This window comes from Lichenostomus cassidix, chromosome 9, assembly GCF_008360975.1.
Source record: "Lichenostomus cassidix isolate B80296 chromosome 9, HeHo_3.0, whole genome shotgun sequence".
Lineage (NCBI taxonomy): Eukaryota > Metazoa > Chordata > Aves > Passeriformes > Meliphagidae > Lichenostomus > Lichenostomus cassidix.
The window spans coordinates 840371-860008 of record NC_139490.1 but is presented as its reverse complement, the minus strand read 5'-3'; the positions used below and the strand labels follow the sequence as shown (position 1 = coordinate 860008).

General features: G+C 44.7%; 2 protein-coding genes across 4 annotated transcripts in view; one reads left to right on the top strand and one right to left on the bottom strand.

Annotated features, from left to right (window-relative positions):
* The first annotated feature begins 298 nt into the window (after nucleotides 1–298).
* Nucleotides 299–2950, top strand: STRIT1 (small transmembrane regulator of ion transport 1). Its single transcript, XM_085068885.1, has 3 exons — nucleotides 299–487; nucleotides 2623–2756; nucleotides 2849–2950. The coding sequence occupies exons 1-2, from the start codon at nucleotides 475–477 to the stop codon at nucleotides 2715–2717; spliced, it is 108 nt and encodes a 35-aa protein (XP_084925011.1). The 5' UTR covers nucleotides 299–474; the 3' UTR covers nucleotides 2718–2756; nucleotides 2849–2950.
* Nucleotides 2951–6293: 3343 nt separating this feature from the next.
* The window catches only part of MME (membrane metalloendopeptidase), a 30161-nt gene continuing 16816 nt past the window's right edge, over nucleotides 6294–19638 (bottom strand). For all 3 annotated transcript variants that reach the window (XM_085068881.1, XM_085068883.1, XM_085068880.1), the window contains exons 11-23: nucleotides 19318–19454; nucleotides 19132–19225; nucleotides 18309–18437; nucleotides 17552–17650; nucleotides 16984–17064; nucleotides 16200–16303; nucleotides 15969–16027; nucleotides 13951–14070; nucleotides 13568–13701; nucleotides 12542–12607; nucleotides 10597–10692; nucleotides 10130–10206; nucleotides 6294–7621 (exon numbers count right to left, since the gene is read on the bottom strand). In XM_085068881.1, coding sequence (XP_084925007.1) covers nucleotides 7522–7621; nucleotides 10130–10206; nucleotides 10597–10692; nucleotides 12542–12607; nucleotides 13568–13701; nucleotides 13951–14070; nucleotides 15969–16027; nucleotides 16200–16303; nucleotides 16984–17064; nucleotides 17552–17650; nucleotides 18309–18437; nucleotides 19132–19225; nucleotides 19318–19454 — 1296 coding nt within the window. In that variant the 3' untranslated portion in view covers nucleotides 6294–7521. The remainder of the gene's footprint in view (nucleotides 7622–10129; nucleotides 10207–10596; nucleotides 10693–12541; nucleotides 12608–13567; nucleotides 13702–13950; nucleotides 14071–15968; nucleotides 16028–16199; nucleotides 16304–16983; nucleotides 17065–17551; nucleotides 17651–18308; nucleotides 18438–19131; nucleotides 19226–19317; nucleotides 19455–19638) is intronic.

Below are 19638 nucleotides of genomic sequence, written 5' to 3'. Positions count from 1 at the left end.
GAGAGCTGATAGTTACAGGAATACCTGTACAGGAATCCTGAGCAGGGCTTGGCTGGGCTTTCCACAGGAGAGGGATGAGAGAAGATGTGGAGTCTGAGGACACACAGATCCCTGTCCTGCTGCAAATACAGGGCTGGTCATGAATATTATCTGAACTTACCATGGGGAGCTTCATGGCTATAAAGAGACCATAAAGCAGTTTTCACCCTTGTTTCCCTCCCTTTTCAATAAACTGACCCCTCTTTAGTCAGATTTCTCCAAAACAGAGGTGCAGTTGGAGGAAGAGGCAGAGGTAACCCTGAGCCCCTGAATCGCTGCCTTTTTAGACAATTGAATGCTTACAGCCAACCCCTGGCACCAGTGAGCCCAGCAGCTGCAGCACATTCCAAATATTGCTCTATTTAAAGCATCCCAAGGCTCCCAGAGCAACTGCAGAGGCAAACCTTAACCTGCCATTAAACTAACAGAGAGGGAATGGCAGAACCAGGTAAGAGGCACAATTAAACGTGAATGTAACAATATACTGGAATTAATAGGTCTGGGCATTGCAGTGTGAATATACTCAGCTACTTGTATTCTTGTCTGATACACTCTAGATATTTTACTTTTCAGTAAGAAAGTGTAATCACTTTAAAAGCTAATTCTATTAATGGCAGTGAGTTTAAAGCAGCTTGGGTTCCTCCTGTATTTTTGAATCCTACCAGTTTTGCTTTTTTATTTTTTGCAGCTGTCTTTCCAAGTTAGATAATACAATAGAACAGAATGTGTAAAATGAGTTTTGTTTGACAGCATTTTCATTTTACTGTGTGTAGCTGAGCTCCAAGTGTAGTGCCAAGTGAACACAGAATAATTTAGATTTTAACCCCACAAAGCTCAAGTAGAAGAGCAAAATGAAATTTTAATAATAGCCTTTCCATTGTAAGCACACTTCAGTGTCTCCAAGGAGAAATGGCAGTTTATAAAAATGCATTTTTTATCTATTGTCATTTTTTATTTATTTCACTTAAACTTACAGCTGTGTGGTGTGTGCTGTGCACAGTTACTCATGTACCACTTGTCCTTGCAAAGGGAACTTTTTAATACATCTTCATATGTATGGTCAAAGTTTTAAAACTTCTGTCCTGGGTGTTTTGCACCATTTACTCTGGTATCTAAGGAGAGGGGGTTTCTGCTAAGGTACAACAGGATACTGAATGCTGTTTCTTTGAGTTTTCATTGATAGCCCCAGCAATTACCCTGCTGCTGGTTTAAACTGGAGCTCCCATAACAAACCCCCCAGTCAGTAGCCTCAGCAGCACTCGGCAGAGCTCTGAGAAACTCCTCTGTGCATCCCAGAGGATCCACTGGGTTTGTGATTAGACCTTTAGAGAAATGCAAGTGCAGGGAAATGATCCCCAGCAGCTCCACCTTACAGTGTCAAAGCAATAACAGTCTCTCGACACAGGTGAGGCACTCCCCTGGGGCTAAAGGACTCCCAGTTTCAGGGCAGGATTTTTTTGCTGTGTGGCTGTTCATGTGTTTAATATTTTCATGGCAGCACATGCAGATTTTCTCTCTGTTTGCTCTCTCTCCCTCTGGCAGACACACTGTGCAGTGTCATGGTGAGACAGGTTTGCTGTGCAGAGCTTTACAAGAACAATGTGGCAATCCTTAAATTATTAAGCATCCCTCTGAGTCTGCCCACTTGATCTAAACTGTGCAAGGTGTTGTGAATAGTTTTACATAATTTATTAATCCCTTTAAAAACCTGTAATTCTATTAACTGTGGAAAGATGTTCTATAAGAGGTTGTAAAATATTGGTAAATAATAGGAGCTCAAAGGTTGTTATTTATTCTGCTTTCTGGCAAGAGTGTGTTGTTTGCGGGAAACTGATAGAAGGGTCTTTAAAATTCTGATGCTGTATGGAAATGTATTTATGCAAAGCCAGTCCTGCTCTGTGGAGAACCACAGCCTGCACTGGGCTCTGCTGAGCCTGTGGTGCCTCAGGGCACCTGGGACATCCACATGACAAACTCATGGTATTTTCCTGCTGGAAAGGAGGGAACACCTCTGCAGTGGGTGATTACCTCAGCCTGAGCTACCCCATAACACCATGATGGCAGGATGGGAGAGGCTATGGGGGGCAGAGAGATGAGCTGTGAATCCTTCACTGCAGCACTGCCAGCATCCCTTAGGGTGTGGGAGAGCATCCAGCCTCCCCTCACTGCTGCCCCACTGGACTGACTGCAGTGTTCAGTTGTCACTGCATTTTTGGTTTCCTGCTGGCAGCCCAGTGAGGCTCCTGGCAGGTGCTGCAGGTGCCAGGGCTCAGATCCTGGCTCTGCTGTTGGATGTTCCTGTGGAGCCCAGGGCCAGCCCGTGCTCATCTCCCTGTCCCCACTGCTTTGGGAAGTGCCCAGCCTTGCCCTGGGCTGATGGCAGAGTCCAGAGTGTGGGAACCTCACTGGGCTCTGGATTCTCCCTTCAAGGCTGCAGGACATGGTGACTCCGTGCTGGAAACAGCCATCACTGACAGTGTGGCCCGAGCTCCCGGCTGTCCCTTTGCTCTGTGACAATCCTGGGTTGCTGGCATGAATCTAGCAGGTTCCCTGTGGATGTAACGTGACCTTTCTCTGTCCCAGCCCAGGCCCCGCTGTCCCGTCTGGTTGTGCCCCTGCTGCTGGCGCTGGGCTGGATTGTGGGCTGTGCCCTCATGGTGTACATCGTGTTCTCCTGATGGCAGCAGGGGATGGCAGTGTCACACAGCAGCCCTGCGGTGAGTGAGGGCAGGGGCAGTGTCACACACCAGCCCTGCTTGCCCTGCTTGGCACTGCCACCCTTTTAAATGGAAGTTTCTGTGTCTTACAGGTCAGAACACCTTACAAGGATGTTGATTAAGAAGAACCTGGAAGTTCAGTTGAGATTTCTAATGATTGAAATAAGTATAAAATGAGTTATTTTTAGTATGAACACTGTAAGTGTTGTGTGCACTTCTTATCCACAGCATTAGGAAGAATCACCAAACCAATTTCCCTGTTTTCAGATGGTTTGCAGTGGAGGGAGTGGTTTTTGGGATCTCATGGTATGTCAGATACCTGCCTGCTTGCTGAACAGCAAATTTAAACTACCTGCAACCAGCTAAGGAACTTCAAGCTTGCTAGAAACAGGCAAGAGTTAATTTCTCATGGGGCCTGGAGAAGTATTTTTAGCCTTATTACGGGGAAAATCTCTTGGAATCTATTGTTATGAAACAGAAACATGTATGTCCTTAGAAAAGAAAACCTCAGGCTTATTCAGGGCTGGGAGGGCTGTACAGCTGAGTGTGTCTGCAATCGTGGCTTAGGCTCACTGGGGGCCCTGAGTGTCTTGAACTGGGGTTTTGCATTTTTTAATTATAATTAGAGATAATTATATTCCCCCAGTCAATAATAAGCCTTGTGAACTTCCAATGACTTTGCCATTTAAATCACAACTGAGCATCAGATCACTGCATTTTCACAGACAGCTTTGGGCTTTTGAGCATGAAGATTTCTATACTGAAGAACTGCAGTTCTTAGAAGATGAAATCATTAATAATTCAATCCCCAGTTAAAGCAGAGAATTGATTGTGAGAGGCATGTCTGGAAGATCCCAACAAGATATATGTTTAAGGGAAAGTTAAAAAAGACTTAATGATCCCTGATGGGGCTAAATAGAGGAAGAAACTATTTTTTTAACTCCTGCTAAGACAATTTGTATAATTTTGAGAATGTGAGGAAGGCACATCAGTCAGACATGCTGTCTCCATCTGCGGGCACTGTCTGTTGAGCTTTAGGAATGGAAACACAAATAGATTTGACCATAGTGCAGCCATGAACATTCCTGGGCCACTCCAGCAGTCAGCAGGAGCACTGAAGTGTGACATTCCATCTGGGAATTGTCTTAACACCAGGTTTCTTCACCTGTGGATGACCTGAGGGCAGAGGGGGGATCCAGTTTCATCAGATGTCCTGAAAGAGGGGCTAAAGCCTGGAGATTCCTGATCCCTGCACAGCTGCTGTGTCCAGTGAGCTCCTGAGCAGCACCTCAGGGAGTCCCTGCAGGTGGGAACATCTCCATCCCTCCCCCCCAGACACCTCAGGTCTCACCTCAGGACCAATTCCTGTGCCTAAGGCTGAGCCCACCCAGCCTGATCAGCTCTGACTGACACAGGGCCAGCAGTGACTCCACAGTGACCATGGCTGTGTTTTCACATCTCACTTCATTTACCAGGCACAGAGGGCTATAGTTCTGAAAGATCCCACTGGCCCAAGCAGCTCTTTGGGTGTCCTGCAAAGCTGGAAATCAAATGTTTCCAATTAAAATGTTACAGAGCTAAAACATAAACACTACAATGTGGTAGTGATTTTACCTGATTTTTGAGATCTGATTTGGCAGAACAAACCAAAATAAGTTTCTAGGCTGGCTTCAGTATCGTCAAGCTGACTTGCTGTATACAAAGGAAAAGTTCCTGCCAGTTTTGTGGGGTAATAAAGACAGGATTATTCCAAGAAAATATGCATCCCCCACACTGTTGGAAGATCACTGAGCACTCTGCAGAGTGACCTTCTGTAACCACCTTCGGACAGCCCATGAATCTACTCATGGTGCAGCTGTAAGTGTGAAGCTCTGCTTACTGCCTGGCTGTCCTTGTTTGCCCTGAACAGCTCTTGGAGTAAATCAAGAAGGGGCAAATCTGCCCACCTGCCCTGGGATGCTGCATGTGGCATCCTGGAAACTGCTCCAGGCTCATGTTTATATTATTTTAATGCTTGTAATCCAATTTAAGCATGGCTGTGTTCTTCTCTGTGGTGTAGAGCAGAGCTGTGGGGTAACACCTACCTGTGAGCTAGAGTTTGGTGTGGGACAGGGATGACACCTGCCTGTGAGCGTTTATCATGGCACATTCCCAGTCCCACGCCAATGCCAGCAGCTCCAGGGCGCTGTCCCTCCCGTGTCCCTCCTGCTCCAGCCCAGGCAGGTTCCCAGCCTTCCAGGTGAACGTGCTGCTGGCTCTCAGCGCTCACGGCCGGGCTCAGCGTTGTCCCCACTATTGTCGCACACAGACCCCCGGCGGTGTCCCCGTTACTGTCACACAGACCCCAGCGCTGTCCCCATTACTGTCACACAGACCCCAGCGGTGTCCCCGTTACTGTCACACAGACCCCGGCGCTGTCCCCATTACTGTCACACAGACCCCGGCGGTGTCCCCATTACTGTGGCACACAGACCCCGGCGGTGTCCCCATTACTGTGGCACACAGACCCCGGCGCTGTCCCCATTACTGTCACACAGACCCCGGCGGTGTCCCCATTACTGTGGCACACAGACCCCGGCGCTGTCCCCATTACTGTCACACAGACCCCGGCGGTGTCCCCATTACTGTGTCACACAGACCCCAGCGCTGTCCCCATTACTGTCACACAGACCCCAGCGCTGTCCCCATTACTGTCACACAGACCCCAGCGCTGTCCCCATTGCTGTGTCACACAGACCCCGGCGGTGTCCCCGTTACTGTCACACAGACCCCGGCGGTGTCCCCGTTACTGTCACACAGACCCCGGCGGTGTCCCCGTTACTGTCACACCGATCCCGGCGGTGTCCCCGTTACTGTCACACCGATCCCGGTGCAGCTCCCGCTGCTCTGCTCTGCTCTGCTCTGCGCGGGAGGAGCGCGGCTCGCGGTGTCCGCTGGGGGGCGCTGTCGCAGCTGCCCTCACCGCCCTGAGGCGCCATGCCGCTCAGCCCCGGGCAGCCCGGCTGACCCCGCGGAGCGCCTGGAGCTCCTGGAGCACCTGGAGCCTCACCGCCCGCAGCCTCACCGCCGGCAGCCTCACCGCCCGGAGCCGCGGCACGGCTCAGGTAGGAGCCCCGGCCGCTGTGAGCGGCGGTGTGCCCCGGCCCTGCCCCGGGATCCATCAGGGCAGCGGTTCGCAGCCAGGTGCGGCGCTCCCTCCCTCACCTGCGCAGGGCCCGCCCGCCTGCTCTCCAGCCCCGTCCCAGCTTCTTTCCGAGAGCTGGAGGCTTTTCTCTGTCCTTGTTCTGTGCAAAGCTGTGGGGAATGTTGGTTCCTGTGGGAAATGTTGGTTTCTGTGTGAAAACAGAGGAGCTCTGGGTTTCCCGTCTCTGTGAGAGGCTCGCTGCTGTGCAAAGCCAACCCTGGAGATGTGTGAGGGATGTGTTTGCTGTGGGCTGAGATTGCTGAGCTGCGGGCATGAGGGGCAAGTGCAGATATTTATTTGTGGAGAATTTTTGTTTTGTACTTTTATAATTCCTGTGAAGAACACACGCTGTATTTGGCTCGTAATTTCAGTTTATTATCAAAATGTTTTGATCAGATGGCAAACTCAGAAAGCTAAAAGGACATAGGTTTTTAAATAGACCTATTGTAGCAGTCATCTGAGGTATCTGGTAATTGGTTTGGAAATTTCTTTGCTTTGATAAACAAAGCAGTAAGTTCCTTTGCAATCTGCATGAGGATGTTAAATACATATCATTGCAGATTTAAAGCCTTTTACCCTCATAAAACATATAACGATGTACAGTTAGGTGCAGGATCAGAGCCTAAGCACTGACAGTCAGCCTGAACACTCCAGTGCTGGTTGCTTCCATTGAAGAACTCAGTTTTGTAGGCTTTACATCTTATTGCCTGATACCATGCTCTACTCCAATTTCCCAGTTCTATGCAGCCACTGATAAAATATGTTACAATACTTCAAGTCAAAAGTGTAGCTCTAGATTTAAATATAAAAACTATGATTTATACATTACTAGAAAATTTTAAAAAGAGCAACTTTAGAGAAAGCAAGAAAAAGCTTAGAAAATGGTGAAAGGGTCTTTGATCACAATCTTACAGATTACAGATTAAAAAATTAATAAATTACCGACACTTTCAGTTGGGCTGGAAAGCTGTAAATAAACTGTTGTAAATAGGGATTTTAGGTAATACACGCTGGAGTAATTAGTGAGAAGTTACTTAAGTACAGCAGGTCTTTGGACGCCTCTTGTATAAATGGTTTCAAGTAAAAATGAAAACATTTGGTAGAACAGATTTCCCATAGGAGCAGAGGGTACAAAGTCTGACACTGGGATATAAACTGTTGTCTATCACGTTATGATGGCTAAAATGTGTGTTGCTGAGTATTTCCTTCCTCCCCCGATCAGAAATCTGCACTCACTGACTGGGGGGAGATCTTTGCCATTTTAAAATGAATCCAGAAAGCCCCTGGCTGTGGGGAGCAGGGTTAAATCTACAGGTGAAGTGTTGCTGTACACTGCCAGGTGAGTTAAGGTCCTGCAGGGCTCCATGGGGGAGAAGCAGCCCAGCAGCCACAGCAGCTCAGTGCTGCCTCAGTCCTTCTTCAGTGCTTTGATGGGTGATGATTTGGGGTTTGCACGTTACCAAGAATTACAGTCATGTCTCTAGCATATTCCCCCTCTGTTTTCTTCCTCCTCCATCTCAAAATCAATTGGAAAGGTCTGTTTTCCTGGAAAGCTCCTCGAGATGTGAGGTTTGCAGTCCATCACCAAACGCAGCACTTCTTAGCAGGATCCATGTTGTCTGCTGTGGTGCATGAAAAGGCTTCTGAAAACTCTGGGGAGTTCTGCAGTGATCCCAGGACCCTTCAAAGCAAAATAACACGCTGTCATTGCTGCTTGCCTTGGTTTGAAACAAACAACATGACCCATATTTTGTAACTTGTTTTTTTGTGTCACCTCACAGGAGTGTGAGGAACGCCCTGTTGCTTCATTTCACCTCGAGGGCTGGCTGTCCTTTCTTTTTCAGTTTGTATGGCCAAGTATGCTATTGCAACCCCAAAAATACAGGACCTGTCCCTTCCTCATGGCTGGCTCTCACAAACCAGTTCTTTCACCTAGAACAGATTTCTTGCTTGTCAGTAGTTTTCACAGAGGATTTTTTCAGCTATGTTTTGCTGACAATTTTCTTGGTGAAGGGAAAACAAGACCTTGAGGTCAAAGGCTGTGGTGGTAACTTGTCAGTGAATGTTCATTTACATTTTTACATCGACCAAGTTTTAACTCAGATCATGCTTGTCCTCTGGACGTTCTGCACAGATTTTCCAGTGAATGAGTTTCCTTGGCAAAAAGACTCATACAAACAATGGCTTTCAACCGAACATGAGAAGTGAGTATGAGGCCATTCCAGCTAAGGCTGATTTTATATGTGTAATTGTGAACATGTGTGGATAGATCTGTTAAGAGTCACTTGTTCCCTCACGAATGGCAATACAGCAGCACATACCTACACAGGGAAGCAGCCTCCAGTGTCAAACACAGATACTGGTGGACCTTGATTGTGGCCCAGGAGCTCTTTAAAGAACTGTTTCTTTGAGTAACTAATGATTTTTCTGAGAATAATGTTCACCATTAGAACCAGGATGTGCCCACAGAAGCCATGGTGAAGTTAGCAGTGACACCTGCAATACTTTAACTGTTCTACAAGGCCAGAAGTGGAATAGGAGATGGCACAGAAAAAGGCTTATCAAAAAAGTCATGCATTTTGGTGTGCTTCACTGCTCCAAAGAACTAGAACTGCTAAAATGGGATGCTATGCAATTAAAAGTTTTTACAAAGAGTTGCCTGTCCTACTTGTAAGGAGAAACAGCCTGCAGTCAGTGTAGCAGGTGTTGAAAAGGCCCATCCCAGTCCCCAAATAATAATCGGAAAAGGCACATTGGGAGCCTTTGTGACACTTCTACAGTATGTTATTAGGCATTAATTTTGTGGGTAAGTCTCATGAAATGCTTTCTGCTTTAGAGCTCTTGGGGGGCCTCATCTTGGAAATGACTTCCCATTCTAAGAATGTTGTCTGGTTTCTCATGAACACTTGTATCATTGCATATAAAGTTTACAGCCTGTCCTACCGAGGTACAGACAGCACAACACGATCTAAGATACCCAGGGTACACACAAGCACAGTTTGTCACAGAGGTGCTGAACGAGTGAACTTCAAAGGCCTTGTGCCTCATCCAAATCAGATGTGCTGAGGTTCTGAAGAGCCTCTGGAGCCTCATTAGCACTGAGACCAGACAGGAATGACTGTAGGATCTGGTGCACAAACTGCCTCTGGGAGAGATCTCAGATAGCACAACCCACCCGCAGTGAAACCAGGCAAGGAGCTGTGAGGGAACAGTCGCTGCTTTCACTAAATATTTGAGTGTGTGGGATAAACAAGATTTGGTGAAAAGCCTCTGAAAGAAAGATACTGGAATTAATGTAGTGGATTGTATCAGTACAGAACTTGGCTATTGTGGACAAGGACCCTGGAGATGACTCAGCCTTCCAGAGCCAGCCAGATGCTGTGATAACTGCACTACACTGATCTCGTGGCATTGGACCAAACAGGTTTATTAGAGCGCATTGTTACACTGCTGATGAATAGGCTGCTCTGACTTCAGATGGAAAGAAAACATCCTAGTCTGGCCCAAAGGCTTCCACCCTGGGCAGCCACATTTCCTGCACGGCTCTACTGAACTGAGCCCAGCTGATCTTGGGAAGGCTGGCTGAGCACACCAGACACAAAATACATGTCTGCTATTGTACCACAGCCCATGGGTTTGTTAAGTGTGGGGGGCAGTGATCTCCCACTGATTTTACTGTGACTTCGGTGGAGGACAAAAGTCCATCTGTGCTGTTGTTTTATAAGAACCCTGTCAGGAGCTATTGCAGGAACCAGGGGCCTTGTGGCAGAGCCCTGGATCCCAGGCACACTCACTGGGACCCTGCTGTAACAGTCAGGCAGTGACAGCCAGCTGATGGTGTGTGTGTCCTGTGATATAGACTGTTCAAAGCTGCTCCATGGTGTGGACAGAGTGAAGTTGGATCTTCTCAAGGATGAGACAACTCTCCCACATCCTTACTCTGCCGGTGGAGCTTCCTGGAAAGGGCTTTGCCTGTTTGTGCAGCACAGGGCTGTGCCGGGCTGGAAGGGAGAGGGAAACTGTGTCTATCTCCTCTTAACCAGCCCCAGTGTGCTCTGCCTGTAGATGTGTGTATGTTAAACCTCCCCTGGCAAGGGAAGCCCAGCCCTTGGGCAGGATCCTTCCAGTTCCACCACACACAGCTGTGTTACACCTCAGGGTTGCACTGAGGACTGTTGTCTGTGCTGACCTGAATTTGCCTGGACTGTGCACGTCTGTCTTGATGGAGTTCACTGCATATTCTGGTCTGTATGTTCCACACCAGACCTGCACAGGTAACAAAGAAAAGCATCATTAGCCCTTAGATTGTCCAGGAAGAGACCTGCTGTCTTTTAACTATGAAACACCTAATGTTCATGAGAATAAATTCCACATTAGACCATAGAGAAAAAAGGGTGTATTTTGTTAAAAAAGTACGTCATTGTCCTCAGACAAAGGCACTTGGGCACAAGAAACTTCCTACCAGGCTTATGAGTGGCTGAATTTATTTCTTTAGGGAAGATAAAAATCACCTAACACTGCTTTGCAGTGAACACTGCTCAGCGCTGCAGCTCTGCCAGCTCCTAGTTAACCCATAGGAGTCAGCCTGTTTTGACTTGCTGTTAAACTGTAATGTCAGGTGGTTTTCAAAGCCTTCAGGCAAGAAGTAAAGGATACCTGTGCAAAGTTCAGAAAAAACAGCTGTTTGTGGTTCATGTCGAGACCAGGAAGAAGCTTTTCTTTTCCATGTTTTCTCACAAAGTTTTCATAAGCCTGTAGAATGAAGTGAGTAGAAATGTTAAAACTTCCAGCCCGGACAAACAAAACAAAATTATGACAAAGAGGAACATGGATCCTTTGACGTAATTAATCGTTGCCTCCCTTGGCCATCCGTCCCACATGTACCACCTTTGAGCAGAAGACTACAGGGCCAGTTCTTAGTACTGTGGTATCAATTATCTAATGCTGCATCATGAAAAGGAGATTTTTTCCACTGTGGGTTTTTGGGTTTTGGTTTTTTTAAAGTGACTTGCAGAAGGCTTTAAAACCTTGCCACTGAAAGAACAGCTGCTTTCATATTTCTTATGGAGACATGTGTCAAATGATGTGTTGTTAGTGGATCATTACTGACGAAAGATGCTGCAAAAATGTTCTGCCTGAAGTCAGGGCCAAAGTACCGCCCGAGTAAAGCCAATCATCTGCCCAAGCACAGCTGAGGAGTGAACAGATAGCACGTCCATGGAAAAGGCTCTGGAAGTTTCAGTGGATAACAGCTGAACAAGAGCCAACAGTACCACAGCACTTCAAAAAAGGCAAGTGTCATACTGGGATGTGTAAACAGGAGTGGCTTATATGAAATACACGAAGTAATCTTTCTACTCCACTTGGCGCTGGCCAGGCCTCAGCTGGAGTGCTCTGTCCAGTTTTGGGCACTGCCCTTCAAGAAAGATGTGGACCAACTGGACAGAGTCCAGAAGAAAGCAGCAAAAATGAGCAGAGGTCTAGCAAACATGACCTATGAGGAAAGATCGAAGGAATTGGGTTTGTTTAGTCTAAAGGAGAGAAGTCTGGGCCTTGAAGCATGTAAGTCTTCAAATATGTGAAAGGTCACAGGAGAGAAAGGAGCGGATTGTTGTGTTTGCACTGTTGGAAGCAGGGCCATGATGGCACTGGGCAGTGCCACAAGGAGGGACTGGGAATGCTCCTGCAGGAAGTTGGAAGGATACAGAAAGGGTTGATTCTACCTGCTTGGAGAGGGGGGTGGACTAGTAACCTCTCAAGATTCCTTTTGGACCTTTTTTACTATTTATATGATGTCATAATAATTTTTAATACTTCTGACCTAATTTTTCTGGCTACTCCCATTGCTGTCAGAAAGAGTATCCCCTTTCATGGCTTTGTACTTTGTACAAATGTTACAGTAACTGAAGCTCAGACTAATATAATAAGCCTGATGCCTCTTTTAGCCTTCCAAATAATTCTTTAAACTCTCATTAGTAATTTTATTTGCTCTCAAACACGTCCATTTGCAGTGAGGAAAGTGTTGCTGAGAGCTTTCCTTGCAGAAGCTGCAATGGTAACTTGCAGAAGTATGAGTTGGCCCATGCATCCCAGAGGTTGAGCAGCGACAGCACTCAGTTGGACTGGTAGCTTTGATAGCTTTTCGGGCTATTTTATTTTATTTTTTTTAGCAGGTTCGCTGCTTGGTAAGGCTGTAGCTTTAGCTTCACATGTTTATAACTCTTGTATTCTAGCCTCGTTCAGAATTCTTTGGAAAAGATGAAACATCCCCACAATCTCAAGAACATCAACACTTCAGTTAGGTCATGGGCTAATTGTGAGCCAGTGAATGTTTCCATTCTACACATTCCTTAATCACAAAGGGGAAAAAAAAGTCAGTTGAAAAAGAGTTCCCTAGGACCAGGTAATATGTAGCCTGACATGATTAACAGGGTGAGAGAAATAGCTCAGCTGGCCAGTAGCTTTAATCCATGCCTGGACGGCACAGTAGGTCTGCTACCATCCCTACCACTGAAATCATGTTTCTTCTTCCAAGACTCTGAAACCGATTTTCTTAATCTCTGACAGTTTCAGCTAAAATAGAAAAATGGATACTTCTTACCTTGTATGCTTGTCTCACACCCCCATTATCAGCAATATTTTCTCCTAGTGTGTTGATTCCACTCAGCTGTGAAATAGAAAGGAAGAGTATTGGTTTCTGAAAAATGAGCTCATCCAGGACCTGTAACGCTAAACTTTGTGCATTTTCCACTTTATAAAGCCAAGGATTACTGCAGATTAAGATCTGCAGATTAAGCGGAAGATTATGTTAACATCTCTGAAAAGTCTTTGTGCCTCTTGTCTCAAAATCTGTATTTTGAGATTCTATTGTTTTCTCTAATCCTCTTCCTTCCCCTCCAGGCAACTTTCTCAGCTCTCTATCGCTTTCACCCAGATTTTCTGCTATTTAGTCATTGCTCATTTATTTTTCCTCTTTTCTCCTTGTCTTTAATTCTCAGTTTCTTACCACAGTCCCAGTTAGAGGAATTGGGCAGAATTTGTACAGTCTGCAGAACAAGTTAAAATTCAAACTCCAAATTGCTGAAATTAACTGTTAACAGTCATCAGCAAACCTGCTACAAGGTGTTTTTCTGCATGTTTGGCAAGTTCAGTAGCTTTTTGGCAGCCAGATACATAGACAGTTTCTATTTAGCAGGTATTCTACAGTCAGTCAAATATCACCAAAGATGATGAAGCTTTGGTAATGGGAAATCCCTAATTTTATTTTTAAGAAAACATGGTTTTAACCTTTAGCCCAACATACTGATTTATGATAGTCAAAGCTGCAAAATCTAGAAATGTCCTTTGACTGAACTTAATGTATGAAAAAAAGGGCAGAAAGATATATTGAAATTTTCTTCTCTCTTTTTACTGGCCTCTCTCTGAGTCACAACACTTCAACACATGGTTTGGGAAAACCTCAGGGCTGGGAGTTTTATCTTTTCCCTATTCTGTGTGATTATACTGTCAGGCTATAAAAAACCAGCCAGCAGAATTGAGAGAAATAACTTTTTGTGCCTTCCATGTAGCACCACAAGCAGTGCTGTCTCATGCAACCAGCACAGGGAGTTACACAAGCAGGACATACGTTCTGTCCACCTGCCAGGTCCCACGAGAAGTTCCCATACTGGTACACCATGCACTGCGACAGCTCCTTGAAATTCTGTGCTGATTTTTCAGTCCACCAGTCCACAAGGTCTCCATTCTCATTAAAATTCCTGCCTGTAACAGTATGTTAAACAGAATTACTTATACAGGAAGAGAGGGTTTGGTGCAGTGAGGAGGGGAGTGAGTAAAAGTCTTTGGATTGCACTTTTGGGATAGAAACATTGTCATGCCTCAGAAATCCAGATTTGATCTTACATACAGAAATTCATCTTTCTTTTATGTGGTCCCTGAAAGGGTTAACACTAAAGCATGTAAAACACCCTGTGCATTGAGTGTTTTGTTGCCAGAAGCTCAGTGCCTCACCGTTGTCGTCAAAGCCGTGTGTGATCTCGTGCCCGATGACCATTCCTATGCCGCCGTAATTCAGAGATTTGGGCTGGGAGGCACTGAAGAAAGGGGGCTGCAAAATGCCTGCAGGGAAGACTGAAAAAAAAGGCAACACCGCAGTTAAGGCCCTGCCTCGTTATCCTGCATGTGCAGCGGAGCTAGACAACCTTTATGGGCTTTAACCAAAATCACGCTGTTCCCTCTGATCTCCTGCCAGCAATAAGTGACTGACACATGGGAATGCTGTAGGACAGGAGGAACAGAGCAGCAGGACCACCCCCCTCTTCCGACACTTCCAAAATCATGACCAGCTTTTGCTTTGCTACTATTTTGCTTTGCAAAAAAAAGCAGTTTGTTCCAATTTACATCAGTTAGCATTTGCAGACTTCTGTCTCATCTCAGTAAACCTCACAACATTGTGAGAAGTGGGAGGGTGTCCCCCTAGAAGAATAAATTATTTGATCATTCCATCACAAATCAATCTCCGAGACAGGAATTTATTCTTCTCCATAAAATACAAGTAACTCCCACTAGAATCAATAAAAATAGGCCAAGCTGGCAATAAAAGAACTGGAACAAGGCAGTTCTTTTTACCCACTTCTGCATTCATTTTTCTAGGCTTCTAAGAAACAAATCAATTAAAAAGAAACTATGTTGCAATTCTGATATTTCTATAAATTAAGAGTAATAAAATACTATAAAATATTCAGTTCCACTCAGTATCTAGTGCAGGCCTTTTTCTGTCCCCCTGCTCACTGCAACAATGTAAAGTGTTAATTCTCCCTGAGACGGAGGTGGATGTAACTCTGGAGAGCATGAACAGACAGGAAGAACTGTGTGACAATTTCCACAGAGCAAAAGGAAGAAGATTGATACTTCTTGCATTTCAGTATAAATCCAGTTCAGTTCTAGGGGTTCCTTTTAGGAGGAGAAAAAACTGAGAAAATCAGAAAATAATAAACAGGTTAGAAATAACCCAGTTCTGCTGTCTATGTAAGCTGCTGCCACAGCAGTCCCAGTACAGTGCTGGTTTGCTCTGGACTTGAATATCCCAATGTTTTATGCTGTTAACAGAAAGCACTGATAGTAACAACAGTGTAAGTGAAGGGCTCCTGGTAGAGGAGTGATCTCTGGAAGCTGAGGGCTTCCTGATGGTCCGAGCTGCTGATGGAGCAGTGCAGGTTGGGTCATACTCAAATGTAGTAACAGAGCTCTAAGCTCCCTAAACATCATGTGCAGAACTGCATTTTAGAGGGGTTTTTCAAAAGCCTAGTTCTAAGCTAATTCAGACATCACTCTAAAGATCAGACTGCTTTAATTATCCTGTGCATGCCATAGTTAAAGGATGAGGTAAGAATTTATGACTCACATTAACTGCCAGTCACCAGTATCAGTCTTCCACATCAAGATTCCTTTCCTACAAATTACTGAACAAAGCTATTTTAAATAAAGCCTTCTGCAAGTTTTTGTGTTAACTGCTCAGTAAAGAGCTACATGGTCACATCAGGGAATAATCTTGTTTCACTTCTGTGCAGGACAAGGTTTTTCCATTTTTTTAGACTTGTTTTCAGGGGTTACAGGTGGATCACAGTACCTCACTGATGGCCCAGAAAGGACACTGCAGTCTGTGACATTTGCATGACTAAAATTGAAACACTATTTGCAGAATGGACATGACAGAAATAAGGAGAGGCATAATTACTGTTGTGAAATGTTTTGTAACTCTTGCAAGCCTTGCAGCACTGTGAAAGGAGCTGGGATGGCTCACAAGATGAGAAACCTCAGGGCCTCCATGTGCTTCTAATCTTTAGCTAGAATGGATGGGTTTTTTATTTCCATGGATGGCTTTGGATAGGCTGCCATTAGAAATCTTTATATTCAAATTTGTAATATCGAGATTGTTTCACTTCCTGATTTAAAAAATACATACATATGTATAAAACAGATAATTTGCCATTAAATCTGAATCACATTAATAAGTTGGTAAACCTTACCTATCTGATTCCTACTTGCTGAGTAAAAAGCATTGACAACAGCAGCTCCACTTATCCACCTGGTAACACCAGAAGAATAAACGTTAGAATTTCAGTTATTAATGGCAAAGTTAATGATTGCTAGAATAAACCTAGAAACCATGTAGCAGAATCACAGAATATTCTAAGTCAGAAAATATTCTCCTTTGCAAACTGGATAAAAGACTAGACACAGTATTATTAAATACTTACTCCTCTTTGTCCACCTTTTCTCTAAGCTTTTTCAACCTTTTCTTCTGGGTAAATACTAAATTTTGAATAATGTTTTCAAAGTATTCTTCTTCTTTGTAGTTCAACTGAAAAGACAGGGGGAAAAGGAGTTAGTGGTGGTGTTATTGATTTGGGATAAAAGACACACGGATGAGGAAAATCTGGTCTTAAGCATGATGAGCTAAGCAATGAATTTCTGAGAGTATTTTTTGATATGCAATTAGACCTTGGTTTGTAGAGCTCTTCTACATCACAGACTTGATATTGTATCTGGAAATATGTTAGCAGCTGGATATATTTTCAGAGTTCTTTATTCTCTCTTTCTGCACATATTTTGAGCAGAGTTCAGCAGTTGTTGGTGCTGACCTGCACCTCTGGAAGGTCAGAGCTGTTCCAAACCAGCCGCTGCCATTTTGGTGAGGTGTGGTTCCACCTGGACAGAGCACAGCAGTTGCTCTGTGCCTGTGCGTCCACTGCACCCAGTGCTGGGTCAGGCTGTGCACATGGAATGCTGGCTCCACGCTCATCCTAGCATAATCCCTCTAGAATGTACACATGTCCTCGGAATGCCATCAAACCCTGCCACATCAGGCCTGGCTCAGCCGTGCCAGACTGGCTGCTCACATCCTCCCCTCCCCGTGCAGCTGAGCACACACAGGGCTGCTCTCTGCAGGTGCACGGGGTTCAACATGGCAAGGAGGGCAAACGTATGGTTTTTTTCTCTGAAGATCCTTTTGTAATCCTCCTGCCCATTGTGTAAACTTACCTCCTGGTACTCACTGTTGAGCTTGTTGTCATCTGTCACAATCTCATCAGGATAACCAATCCTCTCTCTAATTGCTGTTGCCTAGGGACAAGGGAATTTGATATCCATAGCAAATCCAGCTATGTTTTTAAATCATAAATAATATAAGAAAGGCAGTATGAAAGCTACTGCAGAAACCCCAGGATGTTAATTATATATAGGTTTTGTTTACAGTTTTATTCACTGAAAGCACTAGTTCATGGTTTTTATCCTGTTGCTCCTAAAAGCTTGTCAAATCACCAGAAATCATTCCTTCTCATTTTCAGTATTATTTTCCTATTGATACTCATTATCTAGCCCCTTAGTCACTGATTTGCCTGAGAGGTCTTAATCTTTATACAGATTTCTCCTATTTTGTGTTCCTATCTCCAGAGGCTCCCTCCCATGGAAGCTGCTGTGCCTACATGAACACAAGTATAAATGTGTTTGTATTATAAAATAGTAATAGAAGTTATTGCTTACTTTTTGTCAGGACTGAAATACTGATTTTACAGAACTACGCATTACCAATATTTAAGACAGAACTTACTTTTTGTTCTGCTCTCTTTTTGGTCTCTGCATCCATCCAGGGAAGTTCATCTAAGGTTTTTATAAAAACATCACGTATATCTGCAATCATTTCCTCAACCTGGAAAAAACATCAGAATGTTACAAACCCACAGAGTAAGACTGTAGGCAGTGCAGTTCAGTCATTCAGGTGACCAAAACCTGGCAGACATTGCCCCGCTGGATGTTGTGCATCCAATGGAATTGTTGTGTTTATGCCAACTCCAAAAATGGGTTGTTTCACACCAGGATTCCAGTGGTGATCGAAATCAACTAAGGCTTCACTTCAGGTTCATTTTTAGGCATTTTCTGTGTGGCTGAAGGCAAACAGAAATAACCAACTGCCCCTGTGCCCAGTGGTGGCAGGTTATGAATTAGTGTCAGTCTCAAAGAACAGCAGTGACTATTGGTGCCAGTGAGTGCTATTCCTGGGATGTGAGGATTGGCTTGTGCACAGCCCATCCATGGATCTGGCTCAGACAGCCAAGGGAGCAGGCAGGTGCCTCTCCCCCTCCAGCTGTGCATGTGCAATCCTCACATTTCACACAGAACAGTAATAAAAACTTTAGTTTTTAAACCTTTATAATAACTGTTATTAACACTTCAATAAAGACTTAGAAATCAAACGCCCTTTGATTACACTGTAATGAAAAGTGCAATCAAAGCTGTGTAAAGAAGTGCACAGTGATGATCAAGTGCCGCTTTGGTGTCACTGTGGCTGAGTTTGCTGAAGGCTTTACCACATGTTTGCTGTCCCCAGCAAAGGCCTCCTCCACGTAGAGCCGGCCCACGGCGTTCTCCATGTTCCCGTTGACGTAGTTGGCGCAGCGGCGCCACACAGCAGTCTCGGAGGTGGTGCCATACAGGGCCTGTGGGACACAACATCAGGGCTGACAGCACATCTGGGCAAACGGGCACATCCGGGCCCACCCGGGGGAGCAGGACAGCCACTGACTGGCAGCTGTGTGTTTCACAGGAGCCTCCTCGACCTTCAGGGCACACAGTAAATTCATACTCATGTTTAGGGCTCTTAGGTGGACTCACTCTGTAATGGGAGGATCATTAGCAAAATTCTTACAGAGGAAGAAGTTCTGCTGTGGAAATACATAGAACTTCCATGCCCAGTTGCTGAAATTGTGCAGCACTTCCTTGAAAGCACTAAGCTATCTGCAGGATCGAATGACTGAAAACCAAGATTGAGTCCATAATGTTTGCCTTGGAATACATTCCTTCGGATGATGAAGAGTTTGTAACAAGTCAGTCAGAACGGTAATCCCTTGCAAATAAATGGGACTGTTATGATACCAAAATGGGGATTCATTTAGATTCAGAAAAACAAGAGACCAAGTGCCAGAGCTGTGCTTTCAAATCCACTCAGCTGTCAGGCATAAATCCCATAAATTATAGATACACTCCAGCAGAGGCTCAGCAAGCACATCTGGCTTTTGTGTGCAAAATCCAAAATACATTAAATATTTATATACTACACCTACATAAAAAACTATCTCTTGTGGCTCACAAAAGCCATCTTTAAAACTTGGGAAGAGAGATGAATTTCTGCACCTTACGGAAAGCATTCCTTGTGTCCTTGTAGTCCCGGCTGAGGCTGTTGACAAGATCCATCACAAATCGCCAGGTCATGTAATTTTGAAGGTCTCTATTTAACAAAACAACAATAGTAAGCTGGTAATGTTTTGAGGCTTTTTAAATTTTCTGGAAAAAAATACCAAGAATCCATAACACACTTACCTAGGAGAGTATTTTTTGAGAATAGACCTGAGCTTGAGAAGGTAGTCGGGGTCATAAACAATGACGTGTTCAGTGTTGTCAATGTTGATTTGGACAGTTGACATGATAGCATTTATGAATTCTGACCAGTTGAACACCTGGAAAATTAACATGCATTATTACATGGTTCAGTCATAAACAGTCAGCATTTAGCTGCTTTTTCCAGTTTGAATATGTTTGCATGACACAAATACTCTGCCTTTAGTTTCCCTCATAGTTGCCCTGCTTGTAAATGGGGTCATTGTAATAATAACTGGTCTGAGATCTTTAATGACTCTAAAA